The 21452-nt window shown below is 42.4% G+C and overlaps 1 protein-coding gene across 6 annotated transcripts; it reads left to right on the top strand.

Annotated features, from left to right (window-relative positions):
- Positions 1 to 245: 245 nt before the first annotated feature.
- On the top strand, positions 246 to 19790 carry LOC124004064 (mitochondrial import receptor subunit TOM34-like). Of its 6 annotated transcripts, none has more exons than XM_046312827.1 (9): positions 248 to 384; positions 2921 to 3068; positions 16724 to 16863; positions 17058 to 17154; positions 17999 to 18151; positions 18305 to 18456; positions 18597 to 18744; positions 18916 to 19042; positions 19137 to 19790. In XM_046312827.1, the coding sequence occupies exons 3-9, from the start codon at positions 16734 to 16736 to the stop codon at positions 19236 to 19238; spliced, it is 909 nt and encodes a 302-aa protein (XP_046168783.1). In that variant the 5' UTR covers positions 248 to 384; positions 2921 to 3068; positions 16724 to 16733; the 3' UTR covers positions 19239 to 19790. The 6 variants fall into 6 exon arrangements, with proteins under 6 accessions (XP_046168786.1, XP_046168783.1, XP_046168785.1 ...); XM_046312829.1 differs by having other exon boundaries at positions 2921 to 3072; XM_046312830.1 differs by lacking the exon at positions 2921 to 3068 and having other exon boundaries at positions 246 to 384.
- The last annotated feature ends 1662 nt before the right edge of the window (positions 19791 to 21452 follow it).

Here is a 21452-nt window from a genome sequence, read left to right as displayed (position 1 = left end):
TACGCCCTGACCGCAGAGAGCTTTTTATGTCTCTATTTTTGGTTTGGTCAGGGTGTGATTTGGGTGGGCATTCGATGTTCATGTTTCTATGTTTTTTATTTCTTTGGCCAGGTATGGTTCTCAATCAGGGACAGCTGTCTATCGTTGTCTCTGATTGGGAATCATACTTAGGTAGCTCCCCCCCCTTCTGTGTGGGATCTTGTTCTTTGTTTGTGTGCAATTAGTTTGCACAAGGAAGCTGTCATCTCCCCCTGCTCAACTAGCTGCCGGTAGATATTGAATTTCTGCCTGTTAAACGTTTCCAATTGTCAGCTAGATTGCCTGTTAACTGCATAGGAGTAGGAGGACTAAGCCTATCCATGACAGGAAACACTCAGAGAACAGGTACAGTTTCAATTTGTCTTACTTCGGTAAGTTACTCATCAACTTGCTCGTCAACAGATTCTCATGCAGCAGCCCCATTCTCACTGCTGCCACTCTCGCTGCTTGCGGCTCGTTGGCATCGCTCTTGCTAGCTAGCATCTTCGACTATTCACGTCACTTCACTTGTGACAGAATGTTCCATTTCTGTCGTGGAAATTTGCATAGTTAATCCTTTCTTTTTTCTCTCTCTTCATAGTGTCTGACACCATGTTATGTTTGTTCCTTGTATAATTACAAACCGGGGCATAGGTTTAACTACTTTTAATATTTGTATGTATTAGGGATCCCCATTAGCTGCTGATAAAAGTGAACTATGCTTGTACTGAATGAGCTAAAGATAAAACGGTACATAATTTAACATCCCTACATATCCACAGCACAAAATGTTCAATACCACCACCATACAACAATATCACAATGTGTGCATATGCATGTGTTTGTACCTTTGTCTCTTCACAGTCCCCGTTGTTCCATAAGGTGTATTTTTACCAGCTTTTTCAATCTCATTATACTGCTTGCATCAATTAACTGATGTGGAATAGAGTTCCATGTAGTCATGGCTCTATGTAGTACTGTGTGCATCCCACAGTCTGTTCTGGGGACTGTGAAGAGACCTGTGGTGACATGTCTTGTTGGGTATGCATGGGTGCCCGACTAGTATTTAAATCAGACAGCTCGATACATTCAGCTCGTCAACACCTCTTACAAAAACAAGTAATGATGAAGTCAATCTCTCCCACTTTGAGCCATGCGAGATTGACATGCATGTCATTACTGTTATCTCCGTGTACTTTTAAGGACCAGCCGTGCTGCCCTGTTCTGAGCAAACTGCAATTTTCCCAAGTCCCTCTTTGTGCCACCTGACCACACGACTGAACAGTAGTCTAGGTGCAAGAAAACTAGGGCCTGGAAGACCTGCCTTGTTGATAGTGTTGTTAAGAAGGCAGATACTTCAGATACTTCAGCTAGCAATATACTTGTGTAGCCATGCAAGGCATATTTCAACTCCCCCACCCTCTCATAGCTTGTTGATAGTGTTGTTAAGAAGGCAGATACTTCAGCTAGCAATATACTTGTGTAGCCATGCAAGGCATATTTCAACTCCCCCACCCTATCATAGCTTGTTGATAGTGTTGTTAAGAAGGCAGATACTTCAGCTAGCAATATACTTGTGTAGCCATGCAAGGCATATTTCAACTCTCCCACCCTCTCATAGCTTGTTGATCGAACCTTGGTAGAGAAAAGGAAAGATTGGTCAGAAGTCAGTGATAGAGGGAAATTGGTTGATAATTGCATCGATAAAGTTTATATATTTTTAGAGATTTTCAAAGATTAATCTAAGGATCCAAATAGTGGATGCACAGGAGCAGGTGTGAAATGCATTTCAATTAACAGGTGTGCCTTGTTAATTTGTGGAATTTATTTTCTTAATGCGTTTGAGCCAATCAGTTGTGTTGTGACAAGGTATGTGTGGTACACAGAAGATAGCCCTATTCGGTAAAATACCAAGTCCTTATTATGACAAGAACAGATCAAATAAGCAAAGAGAAACGACAGTCCATCATTACTTTAAGGCATGAAGGTCAATCAATCCAGAAAATTTCAAGAACTTTGAAGTTGCAAAATCCATCAAGCGCTATGATGAAACTGTCATGAGGACCACCACAGGAAGACCCAGAGTCACCTCTGCTACAGAGGATAAGTTCATTAGAGTTAACTGCACCTCAGATTGCAGCCCAAATACATGCTTCACAGAGTTCAAGTAACAGACACATCTCAACATCAACTGTTCAGAGGAGACTGCGTGAATCAGGCCTTCATGGTCGAATTACTGCAAAGAAACCACTACTAAAGGACACAAATAAGAAATGTAATACTTGTGCACAAGTTCTACTTAAAATATCAAAGGGTCCCAAAAGGCACTCAATTTGTGGAACAACCCATATATTCCTTCCATGTAGTGTTTGCTTGCCACCTGCTTCTGCTTGCTCTTTAGGATGGTTTTATGGCACTGGGCTGGGTTATGGTTTTGTCTAGGGTACAGCTGTCAAATTGGACTTTTGGTAGCAGGTTTAGGAGAACTTACACAGCAAGTTAGGATAATTGATTTCAGGTTAGGAAAAGTGTTAGCTAAAATAAAAACTTTTGAAATCAATTTTACAAACGCTGTATCATTTCTAGACATAACCCTGGGTTATTGTCATGGTGTAAAGTACTTCAACCAATGTCAAAAAGGACTTGCATACATTTCCTTGACTGATAGGCCTACTAACAGCAGCGTTCAATTGATTGGCACCAGATCCCTGAGTGGCCTCATGAGCAGTGGAGAAAGTATTTGAGATAAAGTATGACAGCTGGGTGGTATTCATTACGCATTCTGTTGCAAAACGCAGAAGCGAACGGAATGGGGAGGGACCTACCTAGAATTTCTCCAGTAGAAACTCTCGTTTTAACTGTTTAATTTCAAGGACAAACTGTTCTGTGATTTTCTGTTTAGGATTTTAGCTACATGGCTGCTGGTGAGAGTAACACTGGATGGGTTACTGGTCATCCAGCCTGATCTTCAAATAGAAACGAGGCAAGCCCTTGTCCAATGAAAGGAAGAACCGGAAAGGAAATCTAACACCATACAAGAGCCGACTTGAGCAAGTATATGTTCTTGTGATAGCCTGCGCCTCCTTTCCCAGAACAGAAGTGAACTTGCTTCTGAAAAGAGGCTGGTGGTAGGTTAGATTAGCCTCATGAATGCAACATTAGTGTCCCAGCAGCAACACTATCACTTCCGGTCTTTCGATTTTGCCTTCAAAATAAAAGTCTGCAGTAAAACACTCTTTCTATGATACAGTACGAAATCAATCATTTTTGCAACTTTACATAACGCATAATGTGAAAAGAATGTTTTTAAAAACACTTTCTAAACTAAAGCAAATGACTACTTTATATAAGATACATAATATAAGGTGGAGCACACTGAGAAATTGTTGGAGCTTAAGTAAATGAATGTAAAGAACATAATATTCTACAGACCCAATTGATCTATATAGGGTGTTATATCTTGGATGACAGGAGTCTAAATACCCAGCAGGACTTTCTACTCCACCCATTCTATTGGTCCCAATGCAATACACTGTGGGTCTATAAATTACATATTGGCTTACAGAGAGAGGAATATGCTATTCTATGTGCCAATGTAAAAGTGGGGTTCGGTAATACTCAATAAGATCTGTAGAATCTATATATGGTGTTAGTTCATGGGGCTCTGAATAATACTGTATGCTGAACAATAGTGTGTGGCTGTAGATTTAAGTCAAAATTGTAACTCGGAGACTCAGAATAATTCACTGTATTTTTGGTAAGCAAGTAGATGTAGCAATGTAGATTTGGCCTTGTGTTTTAGTTTATAGTCCTGCTGAAAGGTGAATTCATCTCCCAATGTCTGGTGGAAAGCAGAATAAACCAGGTATTCCACTAAGATTTTCCCTGTGCTTAACTCCATTCTGTTTATTTTATCTGGAAAAACTACCCAGTCCTTAACGATTACAAGCATACCCATAATATGATGCAGCCACCACATAGCTTGAAATATGGAGAGTGATACTCAGTAATGTGTTGCATTGGATTTGCCCCAAACATAACACTTTGTATTTAGGACAAAAAGTTAATTGCTTTGCCACATTTTTTACAGTATTACTTTAGTACTTTCTTGCAAACAGGATGCATGTTTTAGAATATTTTCATCCTGTACAGGCTTCCTTCTTTTCACTGACATTTAGATTAGAATTGTGGAGTAACTACAAAGTTTTCTCCAGAGGATGGATGAACAACAATCACAGCCATTCAATTCTGTAACTGTTTTAAGTCACCATTGGCCTCATGGTGAAATCCCTGAGCGGTTTCCTTCCTCTCCAGCAACTGAGTTAGGAAGGACGCCTGCATAGTTGAAGTGACTGGGTGTATTGATACACCATCCAAAGTGTAATTAAGAACTCCACCAAGCTATGCTCAAAGGGATATTCAATGTTTAGTAGGTCCTTTGTGAGACATTGGAAAACCTCCCTGGTCTTTGTGGTTGAATCTCACTGCTCGAATGAGGGACCTTACAATTATCTGTATGTGTGGGGTACAGAGATGAGGTAGTCTTTCAAACATCATGTTAAACACCATTATTGCACACAGTGATTCCATGCGACTTGTATGACTTGTTAAGCACATTTTGTTACTCCTGAACTTATTTATGCTTGCCATAACAAAGGGGTTGAATACTTGTTGACTCAAGACATTTCAGCTTTTAATTTTTAAAGAATTAGTAAAAAAATTGTAAAATATTATTCCACCTTGACATTATGGGGTATTGTGTGTCGGCCAGTGACAAACAAATCTAATTTTAATTCATGTGTTCCATATACAGTGATTCACATTGTGGCCAATGTAATCAAAAAAACATTTTATTTGTCAAATGCACCGAATACAACAGGTGAAATGCTTACTTACAAATCCTTAACCAATAATGCAGTTTTATTTTTTAATAGAAATATATAACAAATAATTAAGGAGCAACAATAAACTAACAATAGCGAGTCTATATACAGGGGGTTCCGGTACAGAGTCAATGTGCGGGGGGCACGGGTTAGTCGAGGTAATTGAGGTAATATGTACATGTAGGTAGTGGTAAAGTGACTATGCATAGATAATAAACAGAGAGGAGTAGCAGTATAAAAATATGGGATGGGGACTAAACAAATAGTCCGGGTAGCCATTTGATTAACTGTTCAAGAGTCTTATGGCTTGGGGTTAGAAGCTGGTTAGAACCCATTTTGACCTACACTTAGCACTCCAGTACCACTTGCTGTGCATTAGCAGAGAGAACAGTCTGACTGGGGTGGCTGGGGTATTTGGCAATTCTTTGGGCCTTCCTCTGACACCGCCTGGTATTGAGGTTCTGGATAGCAGAAAGCTTGGCCCAAGTGATGTTCTGGGCCGTATGCACTCCCCTCTGTAGTGCCTTGCGGTCGGAAGGCCGTGCAGTTGCCATACCAGGCGGTGATGCAACCAGTCAGGATGCTTTCAATGGTGCAGCTGTAGAGGATCTGAGGACCAATGCCAAATATTTTCAGTCTCCTGAGGGGGAATGAGGTGTTGAAAGTGTTCCACAGGGATGCTGGTCCATGTTGATGCCAATGCTTCCCACAATTGTGCCAAGTGGGCTGGATGTCCTTTGGTGGTGGAACATTTTTGATATACAGGTGCCATGCCAAATCTTTTCAGTCTCCCGAGGGGGAAATACGCATTGTCATGCCCTCTTCACGACTGTCTTGATGTGTTTGGACCATGATAGTTTGTTGTTGATGTGGACACCAAGGAACTTGACGATCTCAACCTGCTCCACTACAGCCCCGTCGATGAGAATGGGGTTGTGCTCGGTGCTTGTTTTTCTGTAGTCCACAATCATCTCCTTTGTCTTCATCACGTCTCTGACCTCCTCCCTATAGGCTCTCTCATCGTTGTTAGTGATCACAGTGATTTGCCGATGACACAATCACTGTTGTGTCATCGGCAAACTTGATGTTGATGGAGTCGTGCTTGGCCATGCAGTCATGGGTGAACAGGGAGTACAGGAAAGGGACGCACTCCGGAGGGGCCCCTGTGTTGAGGATCAATGTAGTAGATGTGTTGTTACCTACCCTTATCACCTGGGGGCGGCCCGTCAGGAAGTCCAGGATACAGTTGCAGAAGTAGGAGGTCCAGGGTCCTTAGTGATAAGCTTTGAGGGCACTATGGTGTTGAAGCTGTAGTCAATGAATAGTCAATGAATAGTATTCTCAGGTAGGTATTCCTTTTGTCCATGTGGGAAATGGTAGTGTGGACTGCAATAGAGTATACAAATTGGAGTGGTTCTAGGGTTTCTGGGATAATTGTGTTGATGTGAGCCATAATCAGTCTTTCAAAGTACTTCATGACTACAGACATGTGTGGTACGGGTCGGTCTTCATTTAGGCAGGTTACCTTTGTGTTCTTGGGCACAGGGACTATGGTGATCTGCTTGAAACATGTTGGTATTAGACTCGGTCAGGGACAGGTTGAAAATATCAGTGAAGACACTTGCCAGTTGGTCAGCGCAAGCTGTGTGTACAAGGCTTTACAGTGAAAGCACCACAAACTATTATGTTAGGTCACCAGCAAGTCACAGAAAACCACAGCCATTTTTCCAGCCAAAGAGGAGTCACAAAGCACAAATGGAGATAAAATGAATTACTAACCTTTGATGATCTTCATCAGATGACACTCATAGGACTTCATGTTACACAATACATGTATGTTTTGTTTGATAAAGTGCAAAAATCACATTTTACATTGGCGCGTTATGTTCAGTAGTTCTAAAATATCTGGTGATTTTTGCAGAGAGCCATATCAATTTAACGAAATACTCATCATAAATGTTGTTGAAAATGCAAGTGTTATACATGGAATTAGAGATATACTTCTCCTTAATGCAACCGCCTTGTCAGATTTTTAAACTTTACGGAAAAAGCAAACCATGCAATTATCTGAGTACAGCGTTCAGACAACCAAGCAGGCAAAAAGATATCTGCCATATTGTGTAATCAACATTTAGTCAGAAATAACATGATAAATATTCACTTCCCTTTGATCTTCATCAGAATGCACTCCCAGGAATTCCAGTTCCACAAATGTTTGATTTGTTCGATAAAGTTCAGTTTATGTACAAATAGCTTCTTTTGTTAGGGCGTTTGGTAAACAAATCCAAACGCGCGTGCAGTTCCAGTCGGACAAAAAGTTAAAAGTTATATTACTGGTCGTAGAAACATGTCAAACTAAGTATAGAATTAATCTTTAGGATGTTTTTATCATAAATCTTCAATAATGTTCCAACCGTAGAATTCCTATGTCTGTAGAAAAGCAATGGCACGAGAGCTAACTCTCTCGTGACCGCGCGTCGCGAGCCTGTGGCACTCTGCCAGACACCTGGCTCAATCCCTTCTCATTCTCTCCCCCTTTACAGTAGAAGCCTCAAACAAAGTTCTAAAGACTGTTGACATCTAGTGGAAGCCTTAGGAAGTGCAATGTGACTCCATTTACACTATTGGAATGGCAGAGTTGAAAAACTACAAACCTCAGATTTCCCACTTCCTGGTTGGATTTTTCTTAGGTTTTCACCTACCATATGAGCTCTGTTATACTCACAGACATCATTCAAACAGTCTTAAACTTCAGTGTTCTATCCAATACTACTAATAATATGCATATATTAGCATCTGGGACAGAGTAGAAGGCAGTTTACTCTGGGCACCTTATTCATCCAAGCTACTCATTACTGCCCCCCCTGTCACCAAGAAGTTAACACTTTGCTTGTTTGTTGGTTCGTCAGGAGGGCATAGCGGGATTTCTTATAAGCATCCTGGTTAAAGTCCCGCTCCTTGAAAGCGGCAGCTCTACTCTTTAGCTCAGTGCGGATGTTGCCTGTAATCCATCGCTTCTGGTTGGGGTATGTACGTATGGTCACTGTGGGGACGATGTCATCGATGCACTTCGTGATAAAGCCATGGGAAGAATCCCGGAACATATTCCAGTCTGTGATAGCAAAACAGTCCTGTAGCTTAGCATCTGCGTCCTTTGATCTGCACCCTCTGACCTTGAATGAGTCACTGGTACTTCCTGCTTTAGTTTTTGCTTGTAAGCAGGAATAAGGAGGATAGAGTTATGGTCAGATTTGCCAAATGGAGGGCGAGGGAGAGCTTTGTGTGTGGAGTAAAGGTGGGCTAGAGCTTTTTTTTCCCTCTGGTTGCACATTTGATTATTATTATACCTTTATTTCAACAAGGAACACAGACTGAGACCAAGGTCTATTTTTACAGCTGGGCCCTGGTATGCATGTATACACATACAATGATTTAAGAAACTACACAAGACAAACAAAAAGATCACAGATGACACAAAAAAAATTCAGCAGCAGATTGTTACATTTACCCACAGGTTATTCCCCTAACAACACAAGAACTTGCATTACCCGAAGCAAGCAATAGAAGAAGAGAAAATCCTCCAATAAATGGGCAAGGGGACAAGAGTCTCAGGGGGTTTGAACTTGCAAGGAGTGTAACAGGAAAAGGCAGCCATACCCAAGTCTGTGGAAATCGCATGGGCCTCAAGTGTAATCCATGCTTCAGACCTAGTTTTAGGAATTATAATTATAATGTTGATGAGTGATAAATAAGAAGGTAGTTTATTCAGAAGTGCTTTATATGTTCTCGTCTCATGGACAGCGACGATCAACCACATTTTGATATAAAACACAGTGGTGAGTTCTGTAGCTAGCACCGGTAATAAACCTAAATGCACAATGATGAGTAGAATCCAGCGATTTTTATTTTATTTTTTTAAGTGTGGATGCCGTAGCATGCATGTAGATAATATCCCCATAATCTATAACAGACATAAAAGTAGCTTGCACAATTTGTATTCTATTTGTAGAGGACAAACATGTCCTGTTTCTATAGAGGAAGCCGAGCTTGATTTTTAGCTGTTTAAAGTTCGTCAATATGCATTTTAAGACAGTTTATCATCCAACCGTATTTATATGCAGAGACATTATTTTAATTCGAGAGCCATCTCTGCACAAGTGTATTTTCAAACAACTTTTTGAACCTATTAAAAATCATAAAATGTGTTTCTTTGCATTTTATTTTTAACCTTTTATTTAACTAGGTAAGTCAGTTAAGAACATTCTTATTTTCAATGACTGCCTAGGAACAGTGGGTTAACTGCCTGTTCATGGGCAGAATGACAGATTCTGTACCTTGTCAGCTCGGGGGTTTGAACTTGCAACCTTCCGGTTACTAGTCCAACGCTCTAACCACTAGGCTACCCTGCCGCCCCAGGGTAGCCTAGTAGCCTATTTAAGTTTCAGCTGTATAAAAGACCCTTGTAAAATCTTAACATCTGTCTCCAATTGTGATAATGCTTGGTCAGCCATTGAAGCGATAGAGTACATGATAGTGTTATCAGCATATACGTCAATTTTACACTTATCTCATCACCAATATTGTTTATGTAGAGTGAACAGTAATGGACCAAGTATAGAACCTTGTGGAACCCCTTTAACCAACTCCAATGGCTCTGACTGGATGCCGTTGACTCCAACAGCCTGACTTCTTTCATTTACATTTACATTTAAGTCATTTAGCAGACGCTCTTATCCAGAGCGACTTACAATTGGTGCATTCACCTTATGACATCCAGTGGAACAGTCACTTTACAATAGTGCATCTAATCTTAAAGGGGGGGGGAATACTTATCCTATCCTAGGTATTCCTTAAAGAGGTGGGGTTTCAGGTGTCTCCGGAAGGTGGTGATTGACTCCGCTGTCCTGGCGTCGTGAGGGAGTTTGTTCCACCATTGGGGGGCCAGAGCAGCGAACAGTTTTGACTGGGCTGAGCGGGAGCTGTACTTCCTCAGTGGTAGGGAGGCGAGCAGGCCAGAGGTGGATGAACGCAGTGCCCTTGTTTGGGTGTAGGGCCTGATCAGAGCCTGGAGGTACTGAGGTGCCGTTCCCCTCACAGCTCCGTAGGCAAGCACCATGGTCTTGTAGCGGATGCGAGCTTCAACTGGAAGCCAGTGGAGAGAGCGGAGGAGCGGGGTGACGTGAGAGAACTTGGGAAGGTTGAACACCAGACGGGCTGCGGCGTTCTGGATGAGTTGAAGGGGTTTAATGGCACAGGCAGGGAGCCCAGCCAACAGCGAGTTGCAGTAATCCAGACGGGAGATGACAAGTGCCTGCGCCGCTTCCTGTGTGAGGCAGGGTCGTACTCTGCGGATGTTGTAGAGCATGAACCTACAGGAACGGGCCACCGCCTTGATGTTGGTTGAGAACGACAGGGTGTTGTCCAGGATCACGCCAAGGTTCTTAGCACTCTGGGAGGAGGACACAATGGAGTTGTCAACCGTGATGGCGAGATCATGGCATGGGCAGTCCTTCCCCGGGAGGAAGAGCAGCTCCGTCTTGCCGAGGTTCAGCTTGAGGTGGTGATCCGTCATCCACACTGATATGTCTGCCAGACATGCAGAGATGCGATTCGCCACCTGGTCATCAGAAGGGGGAAAGGAGAAGATTAGTTGTGTGTCGTCTGCATAGCAATGATAGGAGAGACCATGTGAGGTTATGACAGAGCCAAGTGACTTGGTGTATAGCGAGAATAGGAGAGGGCCTAGAACAGAGCCCTGGGGGACACCAGTGGTGAGAGCGCGTGGTGAGGAGACAGATTCTCGCCACGCCACCTGGTAGGAGCGACCTGTCAGGTTGGTCGCAATCCAAGCGTGGGCTGCGCCGGAGATGCCCAACTCGGAGAGGGTGGAGAGGAGGATCTGATGGTTCACAGTATTGAAGGCAGCCGATAGATCTAGAAGGATGAGAGCAGAGGAGAGAGTTAGCTTTAGCAGTGCGGAGCGCCTCCGTGATACAGAGGAGAGCAGTCTCAGTTGAATGACTAGTCTTGAAACCTGACTGATTTGGATCAAGAAGGTTATTCAGAGAGAGATAGCGGGAGAGCTGGCCAAGGATGGCACGTTCAAGAGTTTTGGAGAGAAAAGAAGGGATACTGGTCTGTAATTGACATCGGAGGGATCGAGTGTAGGTTTTCAGAAGGGGTGCAACTCTCGCTCTCTTGAAGACGGAAGGGACGTAGCCAGCGGTCAGTGATGAGTTGATGAGCGAGGTGAGGTAAGGGAGAAGGTCTCCGGAAATGGTCTGGAGAAGAGGGGAGGGGATAGGGTCAAGCGGGCAGGTTGTTGGGCGGCCGGCCGTCACAAGACGCGAGATTTCATCTGGAGAGAGAGGGGAGAAAGAGGTCAGAGCACAGGGTAGGGCAGTGTGAGCAGAACCAGCGGTGTCGTTTGACTTAGCAAACGAGGATCGGATGTCGTCAACCTTCTTTTCAAAATGGTTGACGAAGTCGTCTGCAGAGAGGGAGGAGGGGGAGGAGGATTCAGGAGGGAGGAGAAGGTGGCAAAGAGCTTCCTAGGGTTAGAGGCAGATGCTTGGAATTTAGCGTGGTAGAAAGTGGCTTTAGCAGCAGAGACAGAGGAGGAAAATGTAGAGAGGAGGGAGTGAAAGGATGCCAGGTCCGCAGGGAGGCGAGTTTTCCTCCATTTCCGCTCGGCTGCTTTGGTCTGTTCTGTGAGCTCGCAATGAGTCATCGAGCCACGGAGCGGGAGGGGAGGACCGAGCCGGCCTGGAGGATAGGGGACATAGAGAGTCAAAGGATGCAGAGAGGGAGGAGAGGAGAGGAGGGTTGAGGCAGAATCAGGAGATGGGTTGGAGAAGGTTTGAGTGGAGGGAAGAGATGATAGGATGGAAGAGGAGAGAGTAGCGGGGGAGAGAGAGCGAAGGTTGGGACGGCGCGATACCATCAGAGTAGGGGCAGTGTGGGAGGTGTTGGATGAGAGCGAGAGGGAAAAGGATACAAGGTAGTGGTCGGAGACTTGGAGGGGAGTTGCAATGAGGTTAGTGGAAGAACAGCATCTAGTAAAGATGAGGTCGAGCGTATTGCCTGCCTTGTGAGTAGGGGGGAAGGTGAGAGGGTGAGGTCAAAAGAGGAGAGGAGTGGAAAGGAGGCAGAGAGGAATGAGTCAAAGGTAGACGTGGGGAGGTTAAAGTCGCCCAGAACTGTGAGAGGTGAGCCGTCCTCAGGAAAGGAGCTTATCAAGGCATCAAGCTCATTGATGAACTCTCCGAGGGAACCTGGAGGGCGATAAATGAGAAGGATGTTAAGCTTGAAAGGGCTGGTAACTGTGACAGCATGGAATTCAAAGGAGGCGATAGACATAGACATGAAACCAACGACAGGCACCCGATCCCAGTCCTATTAACGACAGCTTACGCAAAAGTATCGCATGGTCTACAGCACATATGTCAGAGTCAAGGCCCGCGGGCCACATCCGGCCCGCGAGAAGGTTTTTTACGGCCCCTGGGATGATCTTGATTTATTATTAGAACCGGCCCGCAGACCGCAGCAAGCCGGCAGCCCGCAGATCTTTTACACGCACCAATACTACATTTCCCACAATGCAACGGTGACGCACCGAGCAGTAGGCTGCTTCATTTCAATATTTATTGGCACAGCAGTTGTCAGCATCACAGTAAAATTAACTTTCAGATACCCATCAAAAATGGCAAAACGGAAGGTGGACACTGAGAACCGGGGTTTCAAACAAGGTGGGAGTCGGAGTATTTGTTCACGGAGGTAGCTGGAAAACCTGTGTGTCTTCTGTGTGGAGAAAGTGTGGCGGTACTGAAAGAGTATAATCTGAGACGACATTATGAAACGAAACACGCGGACAACAACAAGAATATGGACATGGAACAAAGGCTACAAAAGGCAGAGGAATTAAAACGAGGCCTCAAATCTCGACAGGCTCTGTTCAAAAAAGCCAAATCACAAGGCCAGGCTGCTGTCAAGGCCAGTTTTATTTTGGCAGAAGAGATCGCTAAATCAGCCCGGCCATTTACGGAGGGGGATTTCATCAAAAACTGCATGATTAAAGTTTGTGACGAAGTTTGCCCAGAAAAAAGGGAACTCTTTTTAAATGTGAGTCTGAGCAGAAACACCATTGCCGAGAGAGTAGACCAGTTGTCCATCAATCTAAAAGAGCAGCTTGTGAAAAAGGGAAAAGATTTCATTGCATATTCCTTGGCTGTGGATGAGAGCACCAACATTTCTGACATTGCCCAGTTGTCAATTTTCATCCGCGGAGTGGACTCCAGCCTAAGCGTGACAGAGGAGTTTTTGGCTTTACGTCCTATGCATGGCACAACTACGGGGCATGATTTGTATGAAGAGGTGTCAAGATGTGTAAATGAGATGGAGCTGCCTTGGGAAAAACTCGTGGGTTTGACAACCGACGGAGCACCTGCGATGTGTGGACACAGGAGCGGACTGCTGGCGAAGATACGGGAAAAGATGCAAGAGGAAAACGCGACAGGTGAGCTGACAGCTTATCATTGTATCATACACCAGGAAGCGTTGTGCGGTAAAGCCTTGAAAATGGAGCATGTAATGAGCATCATCACGCGCACAGTTAACTTTATCAGAGCCAAAGGTTTGAATCACCGCCAGTTCAAGGCATTTCTGACGGAGTTAGAAACGGAGCATGGTGATTTGCCTTATCACACAGAGGTGCGATGGCTAAGCCAGGGAAAGGTGCTTCAAAGATGTTTCGAGCTTCGTGAGGAGATTTGTCTGTTCTTGGACAGCAAAGGGAAAGGCACAACACAACTCCGAGACGAAATGTTTCTGTGTGAAATGGCTTTTCTGTGTGACATTACGAGTCATCTGAATGCAATGAACTTGCAGCTGCAGGGTCGGGATCGTGTCATCTCTGATATGTACAGTACAGTGAAGGCATTTAAAACCAAACTGACTCTGTGGGAGACGCAGATGCGGAAAGAAAATTTGAGCCACTTTCCCAGCTGCCAGACCATGAAAGAGAAGCTCTCTACCAGTGCGTTCCCGAGCGCACAGTTGGCTGATAAAATAGGTATGCTTGCCGCTGACTTTCGACGCCGATTTGCTGACTTTGAAGCACAAAAAAGCAGGTTGGAACTGCTCGGTAACCCATTTGCTGTTGACGTGGAAAGCTCACCACCAAACCTCCAAATGGAGTTGATTGACCTCCAATGCAATGATGCACTGAGGGCAAAATATGCGGCAGTGGGTGCTGCGGAGTTCGCCCGTTTCCTCCCCGACACAATGCCCCAGCTGCGCATCCAGGCTGCTCAAACGTTGTCTATGTTTGGCAGCACATACCTGTGTGAACAACTGTTTTCTTTGATGAACTTGAACAAAACATCACACAGAAGTCGACTTACTGCTGAACACCTCCACTCAATTCTGAGGATTTCCTCAGCTCAGAGCCTTACCCCGAACATTGATGAACTTGTGGAAAAGATGGGACACCACCAAGTATCACCCTCAACCTCAAACAAGTGAACATTACTGTGCAATCACATATTTAGAGTTTTTACTCAGTTCAAGTTTAAAAGTTAAAGTTTAATATTTGTTTTCACTGCATGTTACTTCTCCTTAAACAAAGTGTTGTTTTTGATTAATAGATTTTTGCACTTTATTTTATTGTATTTCAATCCAATTATATTTAAAAAATATTTCAGTTGAGTGGATGATAGAAAATTGCTATTATTGTTTTTTTCTTTGAAGTAAATTTAGCCCACTTTTGCTAAAATAGAAAATATAGGCTACTGATGGTGCCTTGAATACCGGTTTCTTTCATTTAATGTTCATGTTATGGGGATTTTTATATAAAGGAAATTTGTCTTTTGTGTCTGTTGAAAATTAAAGATTACTGACAGAGCCATAAGAAAATATTGCTTTATTTATCTGATCATATTGGAATATATTTGTTAGGTTTTCAGTAGGTTCAATTAGGTTCACTAGACTATATGCGTCATTTAAAAAATTTCAATGAACATTCGAACAGTCCGGCCCTCGGCTTGTAGCTAAATTTTTTATTTGGCCCTCCGTCCATTTGACTTTGACACCCCTGGTCTACAGTGTCAAAAGCTTTAGACAAATCTACAAGGCGTCACAGTACTTTCTATTATCTAGGGCATTCGTGATATCATTTACAACATGTACAGTGGCCATAATGGTACTGTGTTTAGGTCTGAAGCCAGATTGCTTGCTAGAAAGAGTATTGTTAACAGTTAAAAATGTAACATGCTGGTAGAAATGAGGTAAAACTGATTTAAGTTTCCCTGCATCAAAGTCCCCAGCCACTAGGAGTGTCGCCTCTGGATGAACATTTTCCTGTTTGCTTATGGCCCTATACAGCTTGTCTTAGTGCCAGTATCGGGTTGTGGTGGGAAATAGACAGCCACAAAAAATATAGAAACTCTTTTGGTAAATAGTGTGGTGAAACAGCTTATCATGAGATGCGAGCAAAATCTTGAGACTTCCTTAATATATGATTTTGTGCACCAGCTGTGGTTTACAAATACACAGATCACCACCCCTTACCGGATGCAGCTGTTCTATCTTGCCGATTGACCCGAAAACCCCGCCAGCTCTGTTATCCATGTCGTCATTCAGCCACGACTCTGTGAGACATAGGATATTAATGTACCGTTGGTAGGATGTCCTTGATTGGAGCTCATGCATTTTGTTATCCAATGATTGCACGTTGGCTAATAGGACTGATGGTAGAGAGGGTTTACTCACTCGTCTACAAATTCTCAGAAGGCAGACCTACCTTTTCTACATCTTTTCACACAAATGACGGGGATTTGGTCTCATACCTGAGAAAACAGTATACCCTTTGCGTCAGATTCATTAAAGGAAAAATCTTTGTCTAGTTCGAGGTGAGTAATCGCAGTGTCCAGAATAGATTTTCGGTCATAAGACATTATTTACAAAATAAGTTTAAAAAATAAGTAACAAACGAGAAAAAATGAACAAAGTAACACAGTTGGTTAGGAGCATGTAAAACGGCAGCCAGCCCCTACAGCGCCATTCCATTATAGGTGCACTCTGTATTATTCAAAACTCCATGAAGAGACACCATGTATACATTCTACAGACCGCACTGAGTATTCCCTACAATACTTTTACGTGGCACCCATAATAGTTTTTGCTCTATAAGCCAATATGTATTCCATATACAGTTATTTGCACTGTGGCCATTTATTTGACCTTGGAACATGTATTAAAACCCACATTTTATGCAAATGTCACTTAAATAGAAACAAATATGAATCATTGTTAATGTTTAGACAATTATTTTTCATAGATCATGAATAATACAGGTAATTGACAAGTTCCTACTATTAAGTGGAGGGCTTTTATTTCGGATGTTTCAAAATGATGTGAACCGGAAGTACTTGTTGCTGAAGACACACCGATGTTGGTTAGCGTGTAAGGAAGACTAATTTTACGCATCTAACGAGATTGTTTAAGATCTTGGTTTTACGTCCTACGTTATTTGTTAGTTAGACGATTTGCGGACGAGTACAGGAGAGTAAAGATAGCGTAGCTATCAATATTACATTGACTAATTGGTAAGTCGACACAGGCTAGCTGCTGGCTAACCACTTCTAAGGAATTACCTAGCTAGCCAGACATATATATTTATACAATTATATTCATGGTAAGTATGTAGCTAACTAGCCGGCTGGCTCAGTCTAAAATGTATAATAAGTTGTTTTGGTTTGTAAAAGTTGGCTCGCTAGCAAGCTAACGTTAGATAGCTAACCTTTCTTGTGTCTGTCTTGTTACAGCAAATCAAATATGCCACATAAGCGTCGTTCCCAGTCTTGGACAGAGTTGAAAAAAGCAGGCAACGAATGCTTTAAAACTGGACAATATGGAGAGGCTGCCTGTCTTTACAGCCAGGCGATAAAAGATGTGGAGAAGTCAGGTAGGCAGCTAACTAGTCAGCTAACCAGTCAGAATAATCGGCTCAATGTTCTAGATTAGAATCTAGTGTTTTCTCTGATCTAGCTACGTGTTTAAAAAATATATATATTGTGCATAAATTAAGACACGTTTTCTGAAACCAGCACAAGCTTTCCATGTTCTGATAGATTGTTACCACTGTAAATTAATTTACAGGAAAGAATTCAGAGGATCTTAGTATCCTGTATTCTAACCGTGCAGCCAGTTATCTGAAGGATGGAAATTGTGCGGAGTGTGTGAAGGACTGCACAGTGTAAGTAGCCTACATTGTAGATATGTTTTGTGGTAGGCCACGCAGACCTAGATCTTCTGCTCTATAGGTAGTTCTAGCCCAATATTGGACTAAAGGTGCATGATGTTATAGTCCTTAGTCCAAGGACCTTACATGTTTTGTTTAAAGGGTGAATTGGCTCCTGGAAGCCTAAACAGCCAAATACTCCATCAAAACGTGAATCGATTCTCTATGGTTCTAGAAATGTAAATCCCTCAACTCAAAATAATTTAAGAAATGCAAAATACAGTACACTTTTTAACTGGTTTTAACAGTTGCAGCTGACAGTATTTTTCAGTGACAACACGTTTGTGGTGTCAGTCTTCCGTTTACACACAGGTGTTCAGAGACAGATGGCTAATTATCACAGGTAGTCCACTCTGTTTTCCATCTGTTTTCTTTAAACGAGCTGTGACATGGAAACATGGCTGTGGGAAGCCTAACCCTATAAAAGTGTATCAATTTAACCTTTTGTTTTTTGAAAATGATTTCTCGCCAATATGAAAGATGAGGTACTTAAACGAACCGTACTGCAAGCAATGAGTGTTAATGTTAAGACCGAGCGTCGTGGCTCTTAACTAAACTCCCCCCTACAGAAGACTCCTTCGTCCAATGATTTTTATGTGTAATGTAATGGAATTGAGTCATGATCAAGGGCTTCAGGTGGTTCATACTGCTGAAGTAACACTCTTAACTAAAACATATCAACATCATATTTTCCCAATACTTTAGTAGCTCATTACTTTGTTTGCTGTTGAATAGGTTCTGTATTTTTTTGTACTTACTACTGCAGCAACACTCGTACCTAAAACTTTTTATATTCTAGCTCTCTTGACTTGGTTCCATTTGGCATCAAGCCTCTCCTTCGCCGGGGTGCAGCGTATGAAGCCCTTGAGAGATACAGATTAGCCTACGTAGACTACAAGACGGCCTTACAGATAGACTGTCACATACCTGCAGCCCAAGATGGTACCAACAGGTATAACATGTTGCACATATCCATTTGAACTTATTTTTGTTCACTAAAAGCCTTGAAGTCCTTTAACTTCTGAAAACTTCTCAATGTCATGCATAGGGGGCATAATCAAGATGGTGGAATTGTGAACAACTGGATAACCCCTTTTCCTTCCAGAATGACAAAGTGTCTGACAGAGGTGGATGGACACTCCTGGCGAGAGAAGCTCCCACCCATTCCCATTGTTCCGATGGCCGTCAAGGAGAACTTTTCTCAGACAACATGCCAAACGACACAACACAATGGCACCAGAGAAAAATATACATCTGGTTTGTCTGGTTTTGCTGTCCAAATATGAATAGAAACAGAAAACTGTTAATAATCTTCTTTGCACAACCTGTAACAGATGTATACACAAGTGTACAGAAATAGTAGTCCCAGAAATAAAAAATCATTTTTTTTCCCCCAGTCCCAGGAGAGGATGTCATTAAAAAAGCCCTATACCTGAAAGAGGAAGGCAATGCATTGGTGAAAAAAGCAGAGTACAAGAAAGCCATAGAGAAATACACTCAGAGCCTCAAACACAATCCCTCAGAAATCACAACCTACACAAATAGGTGAGGCTTATGTCTGTCTGGTGTGTAGACACATTGCCATAGAAACCTTGTATGGGAGTTGTATTCCCATCTCTGCATTGTCATAATTCTGTGAAATTGCCCAGCTCCTGTCAGACTTGGAATGTGCATAATTCCTATGTTGGGACTAATTTGTACCTTTGTACTGAATAGGGCACTCTGCTACCTCTCTGTAAAGATGTACAAGGAGGCAGTGCGAGATTGTGGAGAGGCCCTGCAGCTCGACCCCGCCAATATCAAGGCGCTGTACAGACAAGCTCAAGCACACAAGGAGCTGAAAGTGAGACTTTCCGATGAACAAGAAATGCAGTGTATATATATTGTATGTACCTGTTTTAGCATTTTGTTTGATTTGTGTTAATTTTGCCCTTCAGGACTACAAAGCTTGCGTGGAAGATCTAAACAGCTTGCTGAAGGTTGAGCCAAAGAACACAGCCGCACAGAATTTACTGCTGAAAGTGCAAAATAAAAAGTGAGCTTGTGATTCGGATGCCTGTGGATGTGAAGGACCCTATGCTGACCTGGTGTACATGCCTGAAGTGCCTGTGTTCACTCACAGAAACAGTTTTTCCTATCTATTTCCTGGCCTCTAACTTAGTCTAAGTTTTTTTTTTACAACCAAATCTCTATTTTTGAAGTGGAATTGATTTGCTCTTTGGGGAAAGTGTTTCTCTAAAAGAAGTGAAATCGGACCCTTCTGTAACATGAAATTTACATGACCATTTTTTAAAGATTTGGTTGTAAAAAATTGTTTAAACCCACTCAAGTTGGAGTATTGCTGTGACTACTAAAGAGGAAGCACAGTGAATGCATTGCATATTTAGCCTTCATGTACATCATGCAATCACTGCATGAAACTGGAAATATAGCATTCAACAATTGTTGAATAACAAGGACTATGCATCTGTACTGTATTTCCACTAGTATAATAACCGATTGTTCGATAAACATGTTTCATTTATGCTATGTCGTGATCAATAAAATGACTGTTGTAATTAAAGGGATAATTCACCCAAATAACAAAATTACATATTGGTTTGGTATTTTATTAGGATCCCCATTAACTGTTGCAAAAGCAGCAGCTACTCTTCCTGGAGTCCACACAACATGAAAGTGCAAAATAGACAAGGACAGAACTCTACATGAAAAAAGGCACACATAGCCTACATATCAATGAATACACACTATCTAGGTCAAGTAGGGGTGAGGTGTTGCTTTATTTGTTTTGGTTTTTAAACCAGTTTTGCTGTTTTTGTGCACATGAGATGGAAGGAAGTTTCATGCAATAAGGGCTCTATATAATATTGTATGCTTTCTTGAATTTATTCTGGATTTGGACTGAAAAGGCCCCTGGTGGCATGTCTGGTGTGGTAAGTGTGTCAGAGCTGTGTAAATTGACAATTTGGGATTTCCAACACATGTTTAATATAAAAAGAAGTGATGCAGTCAGTCTCAAGCTGCACATTTTGCTCTTCATTGTAAATCAGAGGGCTGATATAAATAAAAGAGCGACTGGCATGCATAGTATTTATATATGCCCTCTGATTTACAATGAGCAAAACGTGCCGCTCTGTTCTAGGCCAGCTGCAGCTGAACTAGGTCTTTCCTTGCAGCACTGGACCACACGACTGGACAACAACCAAGATTAGACAAAACTAGAGCCTGCAGATCTTGGTTTTTGGAGTGTGGTGTCAAAAAAGCAGAGCATCTCTTTATCACGGACAGACCTCTCCCCATCTTTACAACCATTGAATCTATATGTTTTGACCATGACAGTTTACAATCAAAGTAACGCCAAGTAATTTAGTCTCCTCAACTTGTTCAACAGCCACACCATTCATTACCAGATTCAGCTGAGGTCTAGAACTTGAATGATTTGTACCAAATACAATGATTTTAGTTGTAGAGATGTACAGGACCAGTTTATTACTTGCAACCCCTTCCAAAACAGACTGCAACTCTTAAGGGTTTCAGTGACTTCATTAGCTGTGGTTGCTGATGTATATATGGTTGAAAAATTAGCATACATGGGGACACATGCTTTGTTTAATGCCAGTTGCAGGCCATTGGTAAAAATTAGAAAAGAGTAAAATCTAACAGTAGCGCTCCAACAATCTAATTATCATCAATGTCTTTCAACCAATCATCAGTCATTTGTGTCAGTGCAGTACATGTTGAGTGCCCTTCTCTATAAGCATGCTGAAAGTCTGTTAATTTGTTTACAGAGAAATATCCTTGTATTTGGTCAGACAATTTTTTCCCCCAACAGTTTGCTGAGAGCTAGCAGCAAGCTTATAGGTCTGCTGTTCGAGCCAATTAAGGCCACTTTACCACTCTTGGGTAGCAGAATTACTTTAGCTTCCCTCCAGGCCTGAGGACAGACACTTTCCTCTAGGCTCAGATTAAACATATGAGATAGGAGTGGCTATAGAGTCAACTACCATCCTCGCTCTTTCTGCCCATAACTTCATTTAAAATACTCTTTATATCATTGACCGTGGCTTCCTAATACAGCTTCTTCTTCTATTTGTTGAGTTTAGTCACATAATTTCTCAATTTGCACTAAGTCAGCCAGTCAGATGTGCAGCCAGACATATTAGCCACACCTTTTGCCCCGTCTCTTTCAACCATACGGTTTTTCAATTCCTTATCAATCCTTAATGAACCGTTCTAATGGTCAGTTTCGTAAC

Source organism: Oncorhynchus gorbuscha, linkage group LG18 (genome assembly GCF_021184085.1).
Source record: "Oncorhynchus gorbuscha isolate QuinsamMale2020 ecotype Even-year linkage group LG18, OgorEven_v1.0, whole genome shotgun sequence".
Classification (NCBI taxonomy): Eukaryota; Metazoa; Chordata; class Actinopteri; order Salmoniformes; family Salmonidae; genus Oncorhynchus; species Oncorhynchus gorbuscha.
The sequence above is the reverse complement of the archived record's forward strand: the minus strand, read 5'-3'. Positions and strand labels throughout refer to the sequence as shown.